The following is a 19,723-nucleotide window of genomic DNA, read 5'->3' as shown; positions in this document are numbered from 1 at the left end:
GAATTCTGTCAAGCAAATCACTCAAAAGACCATAAGTCACAATGACCTGTGAAACAGTGAAAGAGTAGGAGTATGAGGGCACAACTGCATGAGGAACTGTAATAAGGAGTCTCAGCACATAGGACACAAACCTGTCTAACACAAATCATTCAAGAAAAACGCACAAGAATATAAAAGGGAGGCACCGAACGAAGGGAGGACAGAGAGCAGGGAGACAGGTGGAGCGGTGCAGGAGTCATAAGGGTGGGGAGGTTTTGCTCTCAGGGCCAAAAGTTCAGAGCGAGGCAGAGCGGGCAGGTAACCCTAGCCACCATGTGCCAGAGTCTCACGTGTTTCCCTCATTGTCTTAACAAGCCTAAGCTCAGGTTTCTGGAGCCAAGAGAGCTTCCTGGTAGATGAGGTCCATGCACCACCACCCACCTCCTCACCTGTCTACTCCTCCGACCCCTTGCCCCACCCTGTGACGGTAAACACACTCACACACACACTCTCAATAAGCAAACATGGGCATTAGACAAACACTGGAGTACACAATCAGGCCTGAGAAACCCGTCTTTGTCATGCAAGCTGAAGTACAAACAAGGCAGACACACACAAAACTGCTCCAAGTGGGCAAATATTGTACAGTTGGTCCACATCAAAGTGAGGCTTTTTTTTTTATCAAAGAGAATTATGATGAGCCACTCAGCGCCTTTCCTTGTAAAAAAAAACTAAAAAAACATACAGCCCATGTTATAATATGGTAGCAACTGGAGGAACGAGTCGTAAATCACCATAATTACCATTAAGCCCATGTCAAGAGTCTCGCTCAGACACATGAGGCAGGATTATTAGACATGAGGATATGTACACCAGAGGCAATTCCCTCCCTCTCTCCCTCCCTCTCTCTCTCTCTCTCTCTCTCTCTCTCTCTCTTGTAGAATTCCACCAGAGGATATTTGTCTGATTCATTACTTAGTCAGAGAGATGTTAGTCTTTAGCATCCTCTGAGATTGTTGGGTTAGAGAGCCACTGACTTTCCTCTAGTTTCCTCCGACCTACTATGTGCAACATATTGCAATTTTACATTAGCATACTGGTTTTAATTCGTTCTTTGGTAACTTTTCACTTGCATTATATAGTACAACTCAGAGAAATGCACTGCAAAAATCTCCCTTTCATCAACTCATTTTTGTCTGTGAGCGTTTTTTTCTTTAAACAAATCTAGCACCACCATCAGGTTTGTCCAAAACTTTGATACTTGCCAGACGTGTACGTGACAAGCAAATGTTAGCATGCTAACACGCTAAACCAGGATTGGAGAAAAGGGTAAGGGCCTAATACTGCTTTTCCACTGTATCAGCTCGACTCACCTCGCTCTTTTTTGGTATTCCATTAGCAAAACCTTGACCAATCCCAGTCGAGGTTCCAAGCAAGCTGAGCCATGGAGTTAAAACACCGCATACCCGGAGAGAGAATCGTCAAAAGCGCGACACAGGACATCCTGCACAAATACCCAATTTTTAATTAGCCAAGCTTGAGCACAGTTTTTATTCACTTGCCCCGATTAAAAAAAAAAAAAAAATGGCACTTGTTTGGTTTTGTTCGAGAGAAAGTAAGAAAGACTGTTTATGGTGAAGTTTTATTTCCAAAGACTGTGTTTAGCTAAATAAGGTATCTTAGCAATTATTTGAGTCAAGTGTTGTCTAGAAGCTCTTCAGGAGGACCCTTGGTGGCCAAGGGAGTAGGGTGCCGACCAGGAACAGCAACGTTCTCAGTTTGTCTCTGGCTAGGGACCTTTGTTGCATGTCGTTCCTTGTTTCTCTCTTCCCTTATTCCCTGTTATTTCTAGACTCATGCACCTTGCAAATAGGTGAACTTGTGCCAGAAAGACACACTCTTCTGTCACATATAATGCATGCCATACACATACTGTACCTCTGACTAGAATTGACAAACTCTTAAACCATACTTGATTTTTCTGCCTCTCTGTCAGTCTTTAGTCACTGTCTCTCATCCACTCCAAGGACCCAGACCTGAGGCCTGTGATCCCCATGATCACTAAACACACAGAGCCTGGAATCACTGTGATGTCATCAGGATTCCATGAGGACTACATAATGTCCGTCTCCACGACAACATAACTGAACCAGTTATAGAGTTGCACAAAGGGAGGAGGTATTTTTTGGAACCCCTAGTTTCCAGAAGCAAAGGTCTCATTCATTTTCCCATAGGCAGGGTTAGGTGACTCACAATTGGGTACTAGGCTGGTTATATAGGCAGTCCAAAATATTAATAACAGTGTTAGAAAAGGCTGGTTCTTTGATAAAAAATCAAAGGTACAAACTTGCAAGATTTAGGGTAAGACATTAACTACGACTTCCAAGGTGCATTTTGGCAAATAAAATCCCAGATATTTAAATGATATGACATTCGGTGCTAAGGGCAGGTGGAAGCAAAACAAATATTCTGTTAAGAAAATTGATGTTATAAACTGCCGCTCAAATCAGTTCAGTTTAATTTTGTGATGAACTTTTCTTGAATTCAGCAACTATGGTGCCGTGTTGCAACAACGAAGGGGTTGAAACCCTAAAACCCTGACCTTACATCACATTGTACTAGCTCCCAAGAGAAACTGCACTTTATAATGATGTAAACCACCACTTAGCTAACGTGTTCATTCTGAAGTATAACTGTGAGATTCTGACAATAACCACAACCTACATCTCTGTCAAACAGCACACGGTATCACATCACAGATTGTTGTCATCCCATGAGGACTGTATAGATACTGATCAATAAGCAAGTTTCTCTTCATGGGAGGCATGGGGCCTTGCCTTACAGGCCCTTGGTCACTCCCTAATTGCTGTTGACAAGGTGCTCAGGCAAATGGTCCCCCACTGGGAGAGCAAATGACCCCAGGAGTTAAAACCACATGGGCTGCTGTAGGTGGGAACTCTTGCAGGTACAAGTAGTACCTCACATGATCAGATCATGAATGAAGTATATGCACCCAGGACTCTCTGAAAAGATTTATTGATACTGAGCCGGTAATCCTGATGAAATAAAGTAAACTGAACCGTTCTAAATACCATATAGAAATAATGTTAATTAAATTCCCGTTCATGTCCCGTGTCTCAAAGAGACCATTTAGGAGGGGATAAATTCTCTGCTAAATCAATAGATAAAAATACCATTAGGTGAGTAGATGTAGCTTGTGTGTTTGAATCTGTAGGTGTGGACAAATTCAGGGAAAACACCTTAATGCATTTTGATCAGATAACAACTAAGACCACAAAAATGAACCTGTTAAATCAACGCCTCTATTACGGCATCAACAGAAATGCATATAACAAAGTACTTCAGTCTAAGTTTGCAAAGTTTTGACTAAAGTCAGATTTTCCTCTGCATTTTGGAGCCTCTACAGAACCCTGGGTCGCTGTGTGGAGGTGTGAATGCTAACATGGTTCAATCTATATGCTACAGAGAAAAAACAATCCAAGCTAATCTGCCGCCACAGACAGGAGTCCAGTTAGACCAATCAGGAGGTGAATCATCTGGAGTGGAGAGGGCTCAGAGAAGCCTAGATCAGGGCCCTGATTGCAGCAGGGTGATTTAAAGTCTGAGAACAATGATGGCTGCCTGGGTCAGCACTGATGAAGAGGCTCTGACTGCACCAGCACAGACAGCACCAACTCACCTGACATTTATCCACTGGTATGCACATATGCATGAGCACACATGCAGGCGTGCGCACACACACACACACACACACACATACACACACACACACACACACACACACACACACAAAACTCACTTTGGGTTAGTCACAAAAGTACTTGAAAAAAGACCTTGCCAGGTTTATTCAGTGACCTAAAAATGCCCCCAAGGCTTGCATTTGACCCTCTGTGTTTCACTAACAACACATAAACCAAAACAACTCAGCAAGCTACTTCCTATGAAGCACAGATAAAACGGGAAACTACCTTTGCCCCGCAGCGGCGTATGTAAATGTGATGGGAAAGGCTGAGGTTTGCATGAATGAAAGAAGGAGGGAGTTCAGATGTTAAGAGGGCATATGAGTGGGAGTGGGAGAAAGGAGGGGGGGTCCACAATTAAGAGTTTTCTTTAGAGCATCCCCTTTGATCTGCCTGGTCATCATTTTGGGAAAGAAGTACCACAAGGGACGAAAGTCTCTTCAAAGTGACACTGTGGCTTCAATGGCAACATCCGTGCCTGGGTGGTGCATCAGGGCATTTTTGGCTACAACTGATAGGTTTAATGTTGTCAATGAGTGACTTTGCAACATCACCCAAGCTCTTTAAGGAATAATGTCCATTTGATTTGAATGGAATGTTTGCTAAATGCTCTTATTAAAGAAAATCAAAGTTACATAAATCAAAAGTTAACGAATTGAGCGTTAATTAATTACCTCAAGCCCTGCCATCAATTGCTAAACTTGACAAAGTACAGACAAATCATTTTTGAAATAAAAATTCCTTGAAGTACTGTTGGCTTTTAAGATTTTTGAAGATTGGGATCCCAGGATGCCAACTGCTATAGGAATTAATTGGCGGAGTCTCTCAGCACTCAGTTTGATACTCTAAGACCATAAACATCAGCCAGGGGAATGCTTATGATGCCAATGCAATAATATTCTGTAATTTATTGTTCAATGTTTGATCATTGGGCATCGAACTAATGCTCAAAGCTTTGAATAAAAAACGGAAAGAGCAATAAACAGATCTTACTTATTTGACTGCCATTAAAACTACAGAGGTCCTGCAGCTGTAAGGTGCCTTTTAAAAGCGGATCTGCTCCTACTTGCATCTGCAGGAGATGTATTGGCATTAAGAAAGAGTTAATTCAGGGTTTGTCTTGTGTGTTTTAAAGTGGCCGCAGTGTTGCCCCAGGTACTGTGTGGGAGTTGAGAGACTGACTTTGACATGCGATGCTACACAAGCGAAATTGCTCTCAGCTTCTAGAGTAGGCAGGTGAGTACATGCACATGTGACACCCCCTCACCCTCACCCCCACCCCACACACACACACACACACACACAAACACGGGTATTAAGTTCTAGGTTGTATAGTGATATAAGTTATTTACATAATCTTGTATAGGTACATAGTGAAAAGTGGATATCAACAGTCAATTTGATATTTTATTTAATGCATTTATTCTGAGCATTTCCTAAAAATGCTTCATGTTGTTAGTGTGTTTTGTAAACATCTAACAGTAGATACATGGGACTGGTAGGACATATCTGATTGCTGACAGAGATTGGAAACCATGGCTACAGTTGGCAAATACATCCTGTTTTAGGCCCCAGGGCCATGACTCACAACACCAAAACCAACACCTAATAGTTTGAGGGTTCAGTTGTTGTGGGCTCTCTTCTTTCACGCGGCTGAGAACAAACGGACAACTTCCAGCAGCCTGCGTACTGTACACCCCAGAACCGAGGCAGGGAGGCATGGTGAGGGTGAGAAGGCAGTGGGGGAGGTGAGAGAGGATTTTTAGGGTGTCTAGAGTTTTGGGGGGCTGAGTGGGTCTATTTAGCCCCCAGCAGAGTGCCCCCCTCTCCTTCCCTAACCTCCTCCTCCACCCCCTTCTCCTCCCCCTGGCTTTGTGTGCCCTGAGCCCACTCCTCCCCCTTTTGTCACCCGGGCATTCCGCTTTGGTTAGCACACACAATGGGCGCTCAGTGCTCACCCTCCTGACACTGCATTCTGCCTGTGCACCAGGGAGTGGGCACGGGAGGGGGAGGGAAAGGGGTCCAGGGGGGAGGGTTAAAGGATGACAGCAACTCACCCCATGTGACCAAAATGCCATCAAGTATCAACTCCCCCTACCCTTTATCAAAGGCCATCGTCTAACTTTGCCCATTCATACAGATGGGCAGTAAAACCAGTGCCAGCAGGCCTGGTTGGCACAGTGAAAAACAAAACCTTGGGTTTGCAAGAGCAAACAAACGAACAGGTGTCTCTTATGGCTCACTGGTGATGTAGAGCCCTGCCTTCATCCAGCTTGCCTCTCAGGGTCTGTGTTCCCAGCTACATTTGTGTTCCCTACATCTTCACGCTACTAGGCACACATCCTAAACGGAATTTTAAGACCTGGCTTTAGAACATTTTTGTCTAAAAATCAATCCCCTACATCAACAACAGTAAGACTAAAATTGGCATAATTACAAGTCCAGGCTTTACTGCTTTGACATGTTTATCAAATACTTGGAACTCTTACTGGCCTCCAGCAGTTTTGCCCCGCTGATATAATGGCACAGTTTGACATGTCATGGCTTATGTTACTTTGTAAATAGCTGCACACAGACAACTGACGAACAGATGATTCCACATATCTGAAAGTGAAAAACTGCCATTTACCCAACTGTAACAAGAGCAGCTCCCTTTTTAAACTGTACAGATACAACAACAAACACTACGGTAAATCCTGGCCATGGTGTCACCTGAAAGAATCTCAGGTGCAAAAAGTTGAGAATAAAGTTGCAGAACATGTGACTGCAGACTGAACTTGTATTCATATTTAAGGATAGCAACAAGTGGAGGGCAGGAGTGTGTGTGTGTGTGTGTGTGTGTGTGTGTGGTAGCAGCTCAGAGGCTGTTGGGGGGTTAGTTTGAGTTTCAAAGACCCTGCTTGTTCGCCCATATTTCACACCACGGTGACATCTTAAAGCCTAGACAGGCCTGGTTGCTTCGCCCTCTCTTTCACTTTCTGAGAAAAAAAAAGGAATTGGGATTTGAGGGAGGGGGCGACTGAAATATATGCAAATGGTCCCCCAGAGGGGATACGAATTTTATGGGTTTAGAATTTAGTTCAGCCAACCTGAATAATCAAATGTGGGAACAAAAAAAAACGAGCCACCCCCCCACCATTCCACCACCACAACTCTGTACCTCGAGCTTCAACCCCCACCTCAGGCCTCATCTCTGTTCCCTCCTGCCAGGTCCACACATAAGAGGAGCTCAGTACGTCCAAACTCTTATTAGGATCTCCTTACGGGGCAGGGGAATGGAAGAGAAATGAGAAGGGGCGGGGGGCAAAGAGGAGGAGGAGGGGTTTGAGGAAAGGAGAAGAGGGACTAGTGTACCTGATCAGGCAGAACTGCCGGCTCCTGATTACGACACCATTTTCTCAGCAGGCTTCCCAGCCTCATCCTGCTTCTGTGAATATGGAACATAGGGCCAGCCAATCCCCTCAGCGCTCCCTCTCATCTAATGGCAGAATTAAGACCGTTTAGAGTGATTTCCTCTGCCTTCATGGTCGCACTCTGAAAGAGCTGAATCTTTTTTCCCTTGCAGCGATTTACAATGTGGGGGGTCTGGCATGCATCGGCGGAGAGAAAAGTTCTACATGACTGAACATAACATTACAACAGGTGGGGAATCGAGAAGAGGCTCCGCAGAACATGGCAGAGAACAATTTCACTTCACCTATGCATTTGAGTTACACTGAACCACAATTTCCGATTGGTAGAAAAGTTCTACTTTTGTAGCACACTTACCCCCATGTGGCTTTATGAGTATACAACCTGCTTCCCTGGGATACCACAAACACAACCAGTGGTCTGTCTGGTATCTTCCTGTCTCCATCACTATAGCTATAGACACCTAAAACAGTTGACAAAACATATAAAATAAATAATATAAACCTTTTTTAATGAATTCTAAAATGAATGTAGAGGTTGTTGTTAAGTGTATACTGTAACACTGTAATTTCCCATTTTTTTGGGATCAATAAATATCTATCTATCTATCTATCTATCTATCTATCTATCTATCTATCTATACTATACTATATGAATGTGCATGTGAAACAACTATAGGGTTAATCATGCAAAACAAATCCATTTAGTTTCAAATTCACCCATTAACTACATAATCTGTTTGTAAAACTCTACAACTTTTTAGTGTTGCATCACTTATGTTTTGTAAATGTATTTTGTTTTCCCTCCCCAAAGCTTCATTTAACAAATCATTTTAAGGAGTTGGGAGCTATATCAACGCTGACTTGTCTCCTAAAGCTGAACAAACAAATGTATACATTTACAGTTGGCATTTACTATAACATTACATTTTTGCTGTTATCCAGTGGAAGAAGCAGATCTCCTACTTAAAAATTGAAAGAAGCAATATCATTGTGTAGAAATATTATTACACTAAATGTGACTGTTACAAGTCAAATTTTTAAAAAAGTACGAAGTAAAAGTACAAAGTATTAGCCTGACCCCAAATTTTTTTCCCTTGTACTTATACTTACTTACTTATATACTTAATTTGCAAAAAGCAAAAGTACTCATTGTGCAGAACGGCCCATTTCCAAATAATGTACTTTGTTTTATGATTATATTGTAATTATTGATGTATAATATTTAAGCCTTTCCTGAACACAGACACTCTTTAAATTATTTTGTGTTAATTTAATATGATTAAATTTGTTTTACTCGGCTTAACTATAACTGTTTGTTTCATATTTTGTTAAGTGAAAACCATGTATCTCCAATTCTGGGGTTTTTGTATCCTACTCACCCTTCTACTTTATGAAGCATTGGACTATTTTAAAACTGCTTTGTCACAAAGCTGAAACCGTCGCTGTTATTGTTAGCTCATGAAAATGTACTTTTTGGAGATGCATGTAATTTATGGGACAGTTGTGATTTGTTCATTTTGACATACAGTACATGTAAGCCCTAAATGGAAATAAACGCCAAAGGTTGAAAGCTGATCATGTGTCGGCTCAAACTGATTCCTAATGACACTTACCCAAACAGTTTGTAAATCTGGACGCAAATCTGCTTAAACTCAATCCTTCTATGTCAAACTGCATTACGTCAAGCCCATCCCTCTGGAATATGGCATAGCAGCATATCAAACAACCACAGTTTGAACCTGTTGCTTTTGTGTTCTCCCATGCTTAATGATTCCCCCACTTTTCCTCCAACCTCATGTAGACAAATCCTTCAGCTTTATTGCCCAGACTCAAGGGCTGCAGGTGCATAGGCCACAAAAGGAAGAGAGGGGGGGGGGGGATGGGAAAGAGAATGGTCAGTCAGGATAAGAGAGGAAGGAACAGAGGCCCCCTACCCTGGTTTAACCTCTACACCCATCCATCCTACCCGTCACCACGGCTGTGTCCCTACCCCTGCAACACCTCTCCGTTTTGCTCCGTTGCCCTCCCACACGTGACAGGAGTGCAAACTGCGAGTGGTGCAAACTGCGAGTGGTGCCGCCTGGCGCTACCAGGCCTTCCTGGGTGTTTGTGGCAGGGGGCAGGCGTGGCAGGGTGGCCATGTGGTGGTAGTGGCCCTTTTCTTCTAAACCATTAGAGGAGCAGTAATGACTATGAGCTACAGCTGTGCCCACTGAGGCTTGCCCTACCTTGCCCTGCCGTGGCCCCTCAACCTCATCTCACTATGTTGCCCTCTGCTTCTGGTCTCCGCAACCATTTAAGTAAAGCTACAGGGTAGGAAAGTCCAGGATTTTTTTTCTTCTAAAATAGAAAGTTTTTTCTATTGCACCCTCTTTTTCATAACATCACAGTTGAGGCTAAAAGTAATACATATTTTCATACAATCTAGTAGTGTCAAGCTGTGTATTATCACCTTTAAAGGTCCATCATGTAACATATACTGGTATAAATCCAAAAAGGCATCATCATCATTATATATAGTACCTGAGTTGTTTACTTATTTGCAAAAACAACTGAGACACAGTCAGTAAAGTGATCCCAACTTGTCCTGGCTAACGCCGCCATGGTAACCCTGCTAACTGCTATCGTTCCCGGAGGACCAGGCCAGCGGGCCACGGCTGTTTACAAAGTGTAACCTTTTCAGCGGCTGTAGCTGACAATGGTGAGTTATGTTAAGCCAAAAGAGGGAGAGGTCAATTGGGAATGAGAACCATAAGTTAGCAGTGTGTTTAGCGACTGTTGACGTAATTCCAATCCAATACAGCGTGTATTTGGAACGGCGAGTTTGTGGAAATTTTAGTGTTTCCTACTGTAATTCTAAGCCGTACAAGTGTGTCTGTCAGTTGGGTACAGAGCTTTGCGTGAGCAGCATCTAATGTCAGCTGCTCCGCTGTGCTGTGAAGTAATATATTTGAGGCAAGCGTCTAGCAACATTGTTGTGGCTGCAGCGGTCTCAGCCTGGCAACCTCTGTGAACTTCGAATCTGGGGAGGGGGCGGGGGGGGCGCGGGGGATACATCTCTCTCCAGTAGTTTGTATTTGTACTGCAGTAACTATTTTAAACAGTATCTGTCAGTTTTACATATCTTTATTCTGCAATTTCTTTATAAATAATCCATTTACACTTGCATAGGTGAAAATATTAATAAGGGACAGCAGGGATTGGATCCCTACTGGATCAAAACCAATATGTGTGGAAAAAAGGTCAAAGAAATAAAACCAGCCTCATCATCATAGATGCAAAGGAAAGGTTTGTTTATGGTTTAATGAGTCAGGTTTAGGGATGGCCTGAACAGTAGACGCCACGTGAGTCACAGAAAATAGATAATGGTATGCTACCAACTCTACTGAATTGAGGTGCTGTATGTTTCTCCATGTTTTCACCTGTAGGCAAAAAGCCATACGAGTTATCTACTTAACACTTATAATAATACTCCAACTGGCTCTCCGTCACACATGCATACAGTATATTAAAACACAAATCTGCCTATGTCACTGGAGCTGCTGGGTTGGGAACACACCCTCAGAGACAGGAATAACAGGCCACTCCAGAGCATGAGGACATCAGAGACAGTGGCACCATACAAGCATGATGACTCTTTAACGTCTCCTTATCTCCATTCCTAATCCTCGACTGCATCCCTGTCAGCTACTGTTTACACCAAGCACAAGTCAAGAGTAAAAGCAGAAAATGGACTTTCTTAATTCTGAATGACTAAAGTCCACTAGAAAGCCATAGAGGAAGGCCTCTAGTGTGGAGGGAGCCTCATATTGAATACGGATTGAAATTTACATGACAACTTAGGAAAAATGCTTTTTTATTACTCATTCATGCCCTAAATCACTTGGCTCCCCCCATTCCTTTCCTCTGCCTGAGCTATTAAATCACCATCTTGACCCTGCGACCTGGGGCCGCAACCATAAAGAGCCCCCTGTGGATCAGAGGCCTGATTGTAACATTTGAATATGAAATGGACTTGGTTGGGCCTGGAAACAGCCCCATGCGCTGAGACACTGGCTGACCCCCAGGAGAGAGGCCTGCCACAGCAGCTCCAGGCCTTGAGGCTCCCTCTTCTCTCGGCAAGAATTTACTTGGACTTGAGATAGAGGGAGAGGCAGAGAGAGGCCTGAAGTCGGGGGTGGAGGGTGATGCGGGGTAAGGGTTGATCGAGAGTAAGGGAGAGGAGAAAGAGAGGGGGCAGACATTTGAATAAGACAAGAAGCGATTGGTGTTTGCATGACAAAGGAGCCCGCCATCTCCCCTGATTGGTGTCACAGTGCGGCACTAAAGCCATGCAGGCCCCCCCACTGTGGGGTGATGTGTAGAGCACAGGCATGTTTATGCATCCAAGGTGTGATATTAGGGAGGAATAGTGGGGGCCCGTTGTCAAGTTTCGGTTTGTGCGCATATTCTTAAAAGGAGTAGAAGTTTGCATAATTCTAACTATAATTTACAATTTTAAGGGAAAATCAAGTCCAAAATGTTATTTATCTCTTTAAAGACTATGTTTGAAACTTTAGGAAAATGTACAGCAAGATAGATCCTTCAATAGGACTAGGAATAAACGATAAATGCATTTTATTACAATTTAGGTCTTATTTTACACTTTTTGACAGTTTTGATTGTGTGGCTTTCTTACACCATCTGACAACTTTATCACAATGTCTGCATAATCCCCTAATTGGACAATTAACTTGGTGAAGACAGATTTATTTATTTATTTAAACTGCTAGAAGTATTTGTCGAAGCTACAAAGATAACTTCCAAAACAATCCTTTACAACTGGGGGATCTCGATAAAAAAGAATCAAGGTTTACAGCTGCCAAAATACTATATAAGGCAATACTATATGTTATTGCTTCTTTAAAAGTAGACACAGGTATGCTTCCCCGTTCCCTACCTGAACACCCAAGCCTCCTTATTATTTCAGAGAGGTGTGAAGACCATCACCCTCACCGTCCCCTGCTGGGCTGTCAGTGGAGTCGTCAGCTACTGCAGGTGGACCTCTGGCACCACCGAGCCCTGACCATTCCTCTCCCTCGTGCACCCACTCCTGTTTCCCCTCCTTCTTAATGTTTGATGGGAACAATGAAAACAGATGAACAGAGATGAGAGGATCATATGAGTAGGCAAATCCAGAGGCTATAAAGGGGATTTCACAGCTCAATAAATTTGGACAATTTGTTTACAACCTCCATTATTGCGGCCCCCTTGGGAGTAGGCGTATATAAATATGTATGCATTTTAAATATTAGCAGATTAGCTGCGAGTTTGGTCCACTCAGGAGAATGATGCAAAAGTGCCTAAAGTGCAAGAAGTAGTACCACAGGGGGTCCAGAGAAGAGGGATGAGGATGAAGGAAGCACGAGTGAGAGTTAGCACACGCTCTCACGCACACACACAGTATACACAAGATACACACACACACACACACACACTCACACTGACCCCCTGCAGACAATAGCTGTGCAATGCTGCTGGCCCTCAGGGACACACCTCCAAGAGAGATGGCCGGACTAATTCTCCATGGCAACTAATCAATAAGTGACAGAGTCAGTCAGGACTGACCCGTAGCTCAGTGAGTTCCACCTCCCCCATGTTCCCAGGGTTACACTACCATAAACCGCCACACACACACACACAAACACACACCCACACACACACACACACACACACACGTACAGTATACATGCAGCCAAGGCTACACTAAAAACTAAGTGCCCCCAACCTGACCAGTGCCCCCCAGGAAAATAAATCTTTCATCCTACTTTAGGATGAAAGGGTCATCCTACTTTAGGAAGGGTGCCACCCTGCCAGAAACAGTTTTTAACATGTGCAATTGTTTTTGTTTTGGAGTGTTTGTGTGTGTTTAAGGGACACAGACACACACATGTGGGTACAGATCACTGAATGACTCTTGACAATAGTGATATGATCAGATCACACCACCATTGTGTATCTGTCAATCTGTGTTCCTTCTCACTGTCCTCGACAAACAGTAATCAATATATGTGGCCTAGATGAGAGGCCTAATCTCCCCCATGTCACCCCCTTAAGTCCTTCCCCGCAGACTTTGCATTGTCTTGCAGCAGTCCCGTATTCACTTTGCTGTCCCTAGGCATAGTATATACATCGGCACAAATACACGTGGCCCATTTTTTTTTCAATGCTTCCAAGACAGGTCAGAAGTGGGGTCAGAACTTTGGCAAATTAAAAGCAATGCTACATGCTTCAGTGTGTATAGACAAAGTGATGTGTGAAGGGACCATCTGCAGAAGACACACTTTTACACAGTAGAGGGTCTTGCTTGGTGCCTGAGCTTTCCTTAACGCACATTATAAGCAACCGTTTGTATGTAATTGCCTTTACAGGTTATTGAGGAAGAGGCCTCTTAATCCAGTTTCATTCTAGATTGTGTGCGCATGTATGTGTGTGTGTGTGTGTGTGTGTCTGTGGGTCTGTGTGTATGTGTGTGTGGTTTTACATGTCTTCCGCCGACCACAATTACAAGCGAAAACAAGTTGAAGTAAACCTCAGAAGTGATTAGTTGAACAAAAACGTCAAAAGGTTCCTCTGTCGGAACAACGCTATAAGCATACAACCCGGGCAGCGAAAAACAGCTTCCTCCCATTTCAGCTGTTCGTGTGATTTGTATTTGTTTTGTTTGGGACAAAAGAGGCGGTAATCCAGTCTCATATTTGACAAGTCTCATATTCACACACACCTGCTGGAACAAAGTAAACACACCTTCAGAGACAGGCACCTTAATGGATGACCCTTGCATTAAAACCTAAGTCAGGATAAAGCCCAAAGCAGGCATGTTGACATGATAAAGAGACATGCCCATTCCAGATATGATTGATGAGAAAACGCCACATCATAGCTCACTCCTATGTACAGTGTATAGTCTGTACATAGGTCTAACAAACTAGTAGCCCTGTTGCTTGGCAATTTCTCTTCTCCCAAGTTTTAATATTTTTAATGTAGATTTTTGGTTGATTCCCCGATTTTAAAACATTCTACTTGGAATGATTTCCTCCATGCTTTGTGACACAGGTGTTTCTAACATATCTTTCAACAGAGATCTCCTGTATCAGATCAAAGCCAAAGCTTTGGCTGAGGCAAAAAAAAAAAAAACTATCAGAAAAAACATTTTTTCACTTGAACAGATTGTATAAGTGTAATTTGGCACCCTCAATGAATTCTTTACGTATCCTAGCCTATAGCAGCTTGGGCGCCTGAAAGTCTATTATTCCTTAATTCAACTTAACTGACATAAACACAAGTAACTCACTGCTGGGTGGATGCAGTTTCTTGAGTGGCGGCATGCTTGCCTTTGAAGCACTTCCCACTCAGCATTCCTTGTGGTTGTGTAAGGCATGGCAATCCAACCACAGCTATCATTAATGAGCCATTTGCATCATGGAACAAGTCCGTCATTGCTCACATGCGTTCAGGCAAGGAGCTGGAAATTGGGGATGTACTTAAAAGAGGAGAGGTATAAAACTGGTCAAATGTGATTTTCTAGTGTCTCCGGTGAGTGCTGTCAGTGAATGAGTGAGTGAGTGAATGGAGAGGGGATTGAGAGGATGGTGCAGTGGAGAGGGATGGCTCTCAGTGGGTCAGTCCAAAAGCCCTGACCCCAGGAGGATTTGATGCCATTTTCCCACGCAGGGAGTCGACCTGAGAGGAGCTCGTTAACAACATCTGCCCTAGTTCAGGGAGATTAACCCCCAACCCCCGCACCTCTACACACTCACACACCGCTCTGCTGTCAATCTTAGTACCTCACACAAGTCCCAGCGCTCTGGACAGGCCTGTCCAAGCTGCACAGGCCACTCTAGGCCCCTCCAGGCTCAGCTCACAGGGCCTCCTAGAGATCCCAGCCACAGCAAATCAATACAGTGCGATTATCATAGGTGCAGTCCCTAACCGCACTCACGGACAACTATGTATGTCGTAGGCGATGTCTGATCTGTCCCTCAGAGGAGGTTCAAGATTTGAGTTTGAGATTACGCAAAGACTTGAGAGTATGTGCGGAAGGTGTGTTGCTGCTGAAGTTGCCCATCCAGTTGAGCAGGAGAGTTAATGATGTCACCAACGTCAGTCTGTGAGCCAGATTTGTGTAATTACTTTTCCACTCATCATGCTGATGTAAAGACACTCAAAACACACGCCATGTTGATTTAACCACCTAGTTCACATAAACCACAAGATGTGTAACTAGCAGGGTATGTTCTAACCTAATATGAGGAGAGACAGTTGTGAAACACAGTACAGACTGAAACACGGCCTACAGCACTGCCACTGTTAAGCTGGAGCTTTGCACGCGCCGCACACATGCATAGGTGCGCGTAGGCACACAGTGGCAGAATCCACTGGGAATCCGCTGAATCTGTGTTCTACAGGGCTATAATTAGGTTAGTTTTTGGAGAGGGGGTTAAACAAACAGGGGCTGTGAGGTCATAAGCAGATGGAAGTGGGATATGCCTGCACTTGCTGAGTGGGCACCGAGCTCCACATGACAGGAGAGAGAGGCCCTCTGGGCGCTCAGCATGGGGAGAGTGAGGGGGGGATGGGAGTGGGGGGGGGGGGGCACTCATACAGGCTCACTGCCAGAACATTCAAACACAATCAATAGCCATGCACGGATGCAGTCACACACACACCTTTCCCCAAACAGAGTTTAACTCCTAAATCATCATTAGGCATGACATTTCTGTGCCAATCCCAGATATCACTGACATGTTTCAACTTTTGCATCACTTGTTAACCTCAACGTTTCGGTTCAAAGTGAACCCACAACTTCCCATATTTATCTTTCTGTGCAGGTCTAAGCCGTACTGAGGTAACATAATTTTCAGAGTTTGATAAATCACTGAAAACTATCGGTCTGTCTAACCCACCGCAAACATCTCTGACACTGAGGAGCAGGAAGAGAAAAGCTGCTTAATCACAAAAAAATGAGTTGGGAAGTGTGATTAGGTGACGGGTGGCTGCTGGCACGCTAGAGTGACTTAAGACCCTGTCAGTGAATGCAGGGAGGTCTGGATAATCTTTCCCTCCACAAAGGTGTGTGTGGGGCTAATCCAGGCCGCTGTGCAGAGCTGTGGATCAAGTCCTACAGGGAGTGTGGGAAGGCCAGCAGGACTGACACTGGTTCGGCCTTCTTAGTGGCCAGAGCTTATTTATCCTAAAGTACGCTGCAACAGCAGGCTCGACCATTCTTCTACACACCTTTAGCATTATTAGTGTCAGAAATAGTACATGCTGTTGAGGGCTGTTAAGTTTATGAATGGGATGTAATTCTTGAAAAGAAATGTTAAAAAATGAAAACCACCACATTGAGTATTGCCCGAGTCATCACTATATTTTAACAGAACCAACTCGGAGGTGGACACATCGCCAAAGAGCAATTCCAAAACGTTCCCAATGTAAATGAGCACAACTAAAGTTTCTACTTGTACATTGGAAATTATATGAAAGACTAAATGAGAAAATATCTTGTCAATATGCAAAATGCTTAAATGATTCTCAAGTTGAAGTTATTTATTACATTGTTTTCTATGCCAAAAAAAGTCACAAATGATATATACTTTGGTAATGGTACATCAGCACTGACACAAAGTCAGTTCACAAAACCCTTCAAAACAGGTTTCAGATGGCATCTTGTTTACCGGTAATTATACACTGTCTAATAACATTGTTGAAAATTGTGTTTACACCACTTTTAAATGTGAAGTGATCATATTTTTGTTAGTTAAATTCTCAAATTATTTTTTATAGTAGAAATATTATAAATTGTGATAAATATGAAAAACACATTCAAAGTGACTGCTGACAACCTGTGGCATTGAATAGTCTTTCTTCACCAAGTAAATACTGACATGTGTGAGTCAACTGTAAACTTAGAGAAGTATTCCAACTTAATATGACAAAGGCAAATACAGTTTCTTTTCACCAGCTATTTAAAAAAACTAATTCAAAAAGACTACCCTCATTTTCCACTAGTGTCAATTCCAAAACTAACCTGCCTGTAAAATAACGGTTTACCAAAAATATAATTAAAATCCAACAAGACTAAGAACTACATTCTTAATTTTAAATTAATATTTAAAACTACACCCAAGCATTTTTTTTTTCCTCCAGGAAAACAATTATGTCTATAGTACCTTCTCCATGAAGACAAATCAGATGTGTTACCAACGTGAAAAGGTGGCAGTATTTGTGTTAATGAAACAATTATTGTGAAAAATACGTTGAAATTGTAGATTCCAATTGTTTGATCTTGACAGGATTATCATTGTGGAAATAACAGATTGTCATTCTGAGTGTCTTTACATCTCTAAAATAAATCACTTTTTTTCTGTAGGCCTACTTGAGATTTTTTAAACAACCACCACTCATATTTCCAAAACCTCATATTAAAACACAAAAGACAGAGTCAAGAATTATGTTTCGTACAAATTTATTCAGCATTTAAGAATAGAGGATGGTCTTAAAATATGTAGAAACGTCAGTTTAAATAAACATTTTCGTTTAGGATGAGTAAACATGACACTGTCAAAACCATCATAACATTTTACAAAAACAAAAGTTGAACATTTTTCACGTGACAAAACATCAGGTTCACAAGCTAAAAAAAAAAAAAGAAGAAAACAAAATCTTACTATAAATAAAACTTGCGTTTGCGACCCGCACAGTCTTAACATTTCATTTTAACCTATAGGTCATGAGGGGGAAGAAAATAAAGAGATTACAAAATTTGGACACAGTCGAGACAACTGACATTTTACAAATTAGGTGTAAACATTTATGAAGCAACTTTCCATCCAGCTTTTCTGAAATACACCAGCCTCTCTTAATGAGGCCACATGCCTTTTCGTAGAGAGAAAATATGGCATTCATTAAAATATAGAAGTCCAATTCTTCTACATAAGTTGATTGCTTACACTTGTGATAAAAAGCCTCTTTGCAATGCAATTTACTCTTATGGGCTCAACGTTCAGTTTGGGTCCATTTCAAATGCATTTCAAATGGACAACTCAAGACACATTGAGATGAAATTGTTTCTTTTTAACAAAACTGCTGAACGTTGTTCTTTAGCAACCAAAAAGTTCAAGTATCCGAAGTACTTTTATTTTATTTATTTTTTAAAGTTAGAAGTCTTTTTCTTTCTGTTGCTCTCAGATGTGGGTGAGAGGTAGCGTCCCATTGACGCCAGTCCCTGCGGTCTGATAGTGCGGATGGACGCTGTGTAACCGGCTGCTCTGCAGGGAGGAATGCTCTGCGCCTTCCCCACCGGGAGGCAGGTACATGCTTATCATATCCCTCAGGTCCCCCAAACACGCCCGCTGAGAGTGGGACGTGATGGCCGGCGGCGGTGAGCTCGGCTCGGTCTTGCACACCGACCCCATGGAGCTCAGTCCCATGGCGCTGCTGGTCTGCTGCGTGTAAGCTGGAGACATGCTGTACGTGGAAGCCGCGTTCATGTAGGTCTGCGCCGAGGACATCATCGGGTACTGGAGCCCTGCCATCTCGTATCGGTGCATCTGCTGAATCTGGGGGCTGTTCATGCTGTGATGCTGAGGGTAGGCCAACTGGTCCTGCATGAGGGAGTACGCACTGTTTGTCCACCCGTTCATGTGCGCATAACCGTCCATCCGCTGCCCCACCGAAACAGAGTTGCCCACTGCGTTGGATCCTGGCGCCAACAGTCCCCCGGGCAAAGAATACTTGTCTTTCTTGAGCAAGGTCTTGGTCTTCCTGCGGGGACGGTATTTATAATCCGGGTGCTCCTTCATGTGCATGGCGCGTAGACGCTTGGCCTCGTCGATGAATGGCCTCTTTTCAGCGTCGGTCAGAAGTTTCCAGTCAGCACCGAGCCGCTTGCTGATTTCAGAGTTGTGCATTTTGGGATTTTCTTGAGCCATCTTCCTCCGCTGTCCCCGGGACCAGACCATGAAGGCGTTCATCGGCCGCTTCACCCGCTCCTGGTCGTTGGCACTGTTGTTCTTAGCGCCCGGCGCCGAGCCCGAGTTGGACTGCGGGAGCGGGGTCTTGAGCTCGGTTTCCATCATGTTATACATTCAGGCGGCTTTAAGTGTTCACTCACAGGCACAGAAAAAAAGTTCACAAAACAGCACCAGAAGTCAAAGAGGTAGAGGTACTGACCAGTCTTACAAGAAGATAGGATAAAAACTGTGCCCAAAGAGGCAAATGTGTCTGCAGGTGCTTCGGGTTTCTCTCCGCTCAAAGCTGCTCTGTCCCCAACGGCTCTGAAACAGAAGTCTGTAAACTTGTTCGCCAAGCTCATGTTAATAGGCCTAGTGGCCGGACCATGTGATGCGGATTGACAGCATGACAATGAAGGGGTAAGCGACCAATCAGCGCGCAGCTCCTATATCCACCGTGTAACCAACTGGGGCGCACAGCGCTGTGTTTTGGTTAGAGGGGGAGGGAGAGGTAAAGTTTTTAAAACAGCAGCCCAGCTCCACAACCAGAGCGCAAAGTGTTAGAGATTTAGAACAT

General features: G+C 43.5%; 1 protein-coding gene across 1 annotated transcript; it reads right to left on the bottom strand.

Annotated features, from left to right (window-relative positions):
• Positions 1–17,643: 17,643 nt before the first annotated feature.
• Positions 17,644–19,504, bottom strand: sox3 (SRY-box transcription factor 3). Its single transcript, XM_034884133.1, has one exon. It carries the CDS (start codon positions 19,279–19,281, stop codon positions 18,379–18,381), a length of 903 nt encoding a protein of 300 aa, XP_034740024.1. The 5' UTR covers positions 19,282–19,504; the 3' UTR covers positions 17,644–18,378.
• Between the last annotated feature and the right edge of the window lie 219 nt (positions 19,505–19,723).

Source organism: Etheostoma cragini, chromosome 10 (genome assembly GCF_013103735.1).
Source record: "Etheostoma cragini isolate CJK2018 chromosome 10, CSU_Ecrag_1.0, whole genome shotgun sequence".
NCBI classification, from domain to species: domain Eukaryota; kingdom Metazoa; phylum Chordata; class Actinopteri; order Perciformes; family Percidae; genus Etheostoma; species Etheostoma cragini.
The sequence above is the reverse complement of the archived record's forward strand: the minus strand, read 5'-3'. Positions and strand labels throughout refer to the sequence as shown.

Coding starts and splice junctions, on each gene's coding strand:
- sox3 (XM_034884133.1), bottom strand. CDS start 19,281: ATGTATAACATGATGGAAACCGAGCTCAAGACCCCGCTCCCGCAGTCC.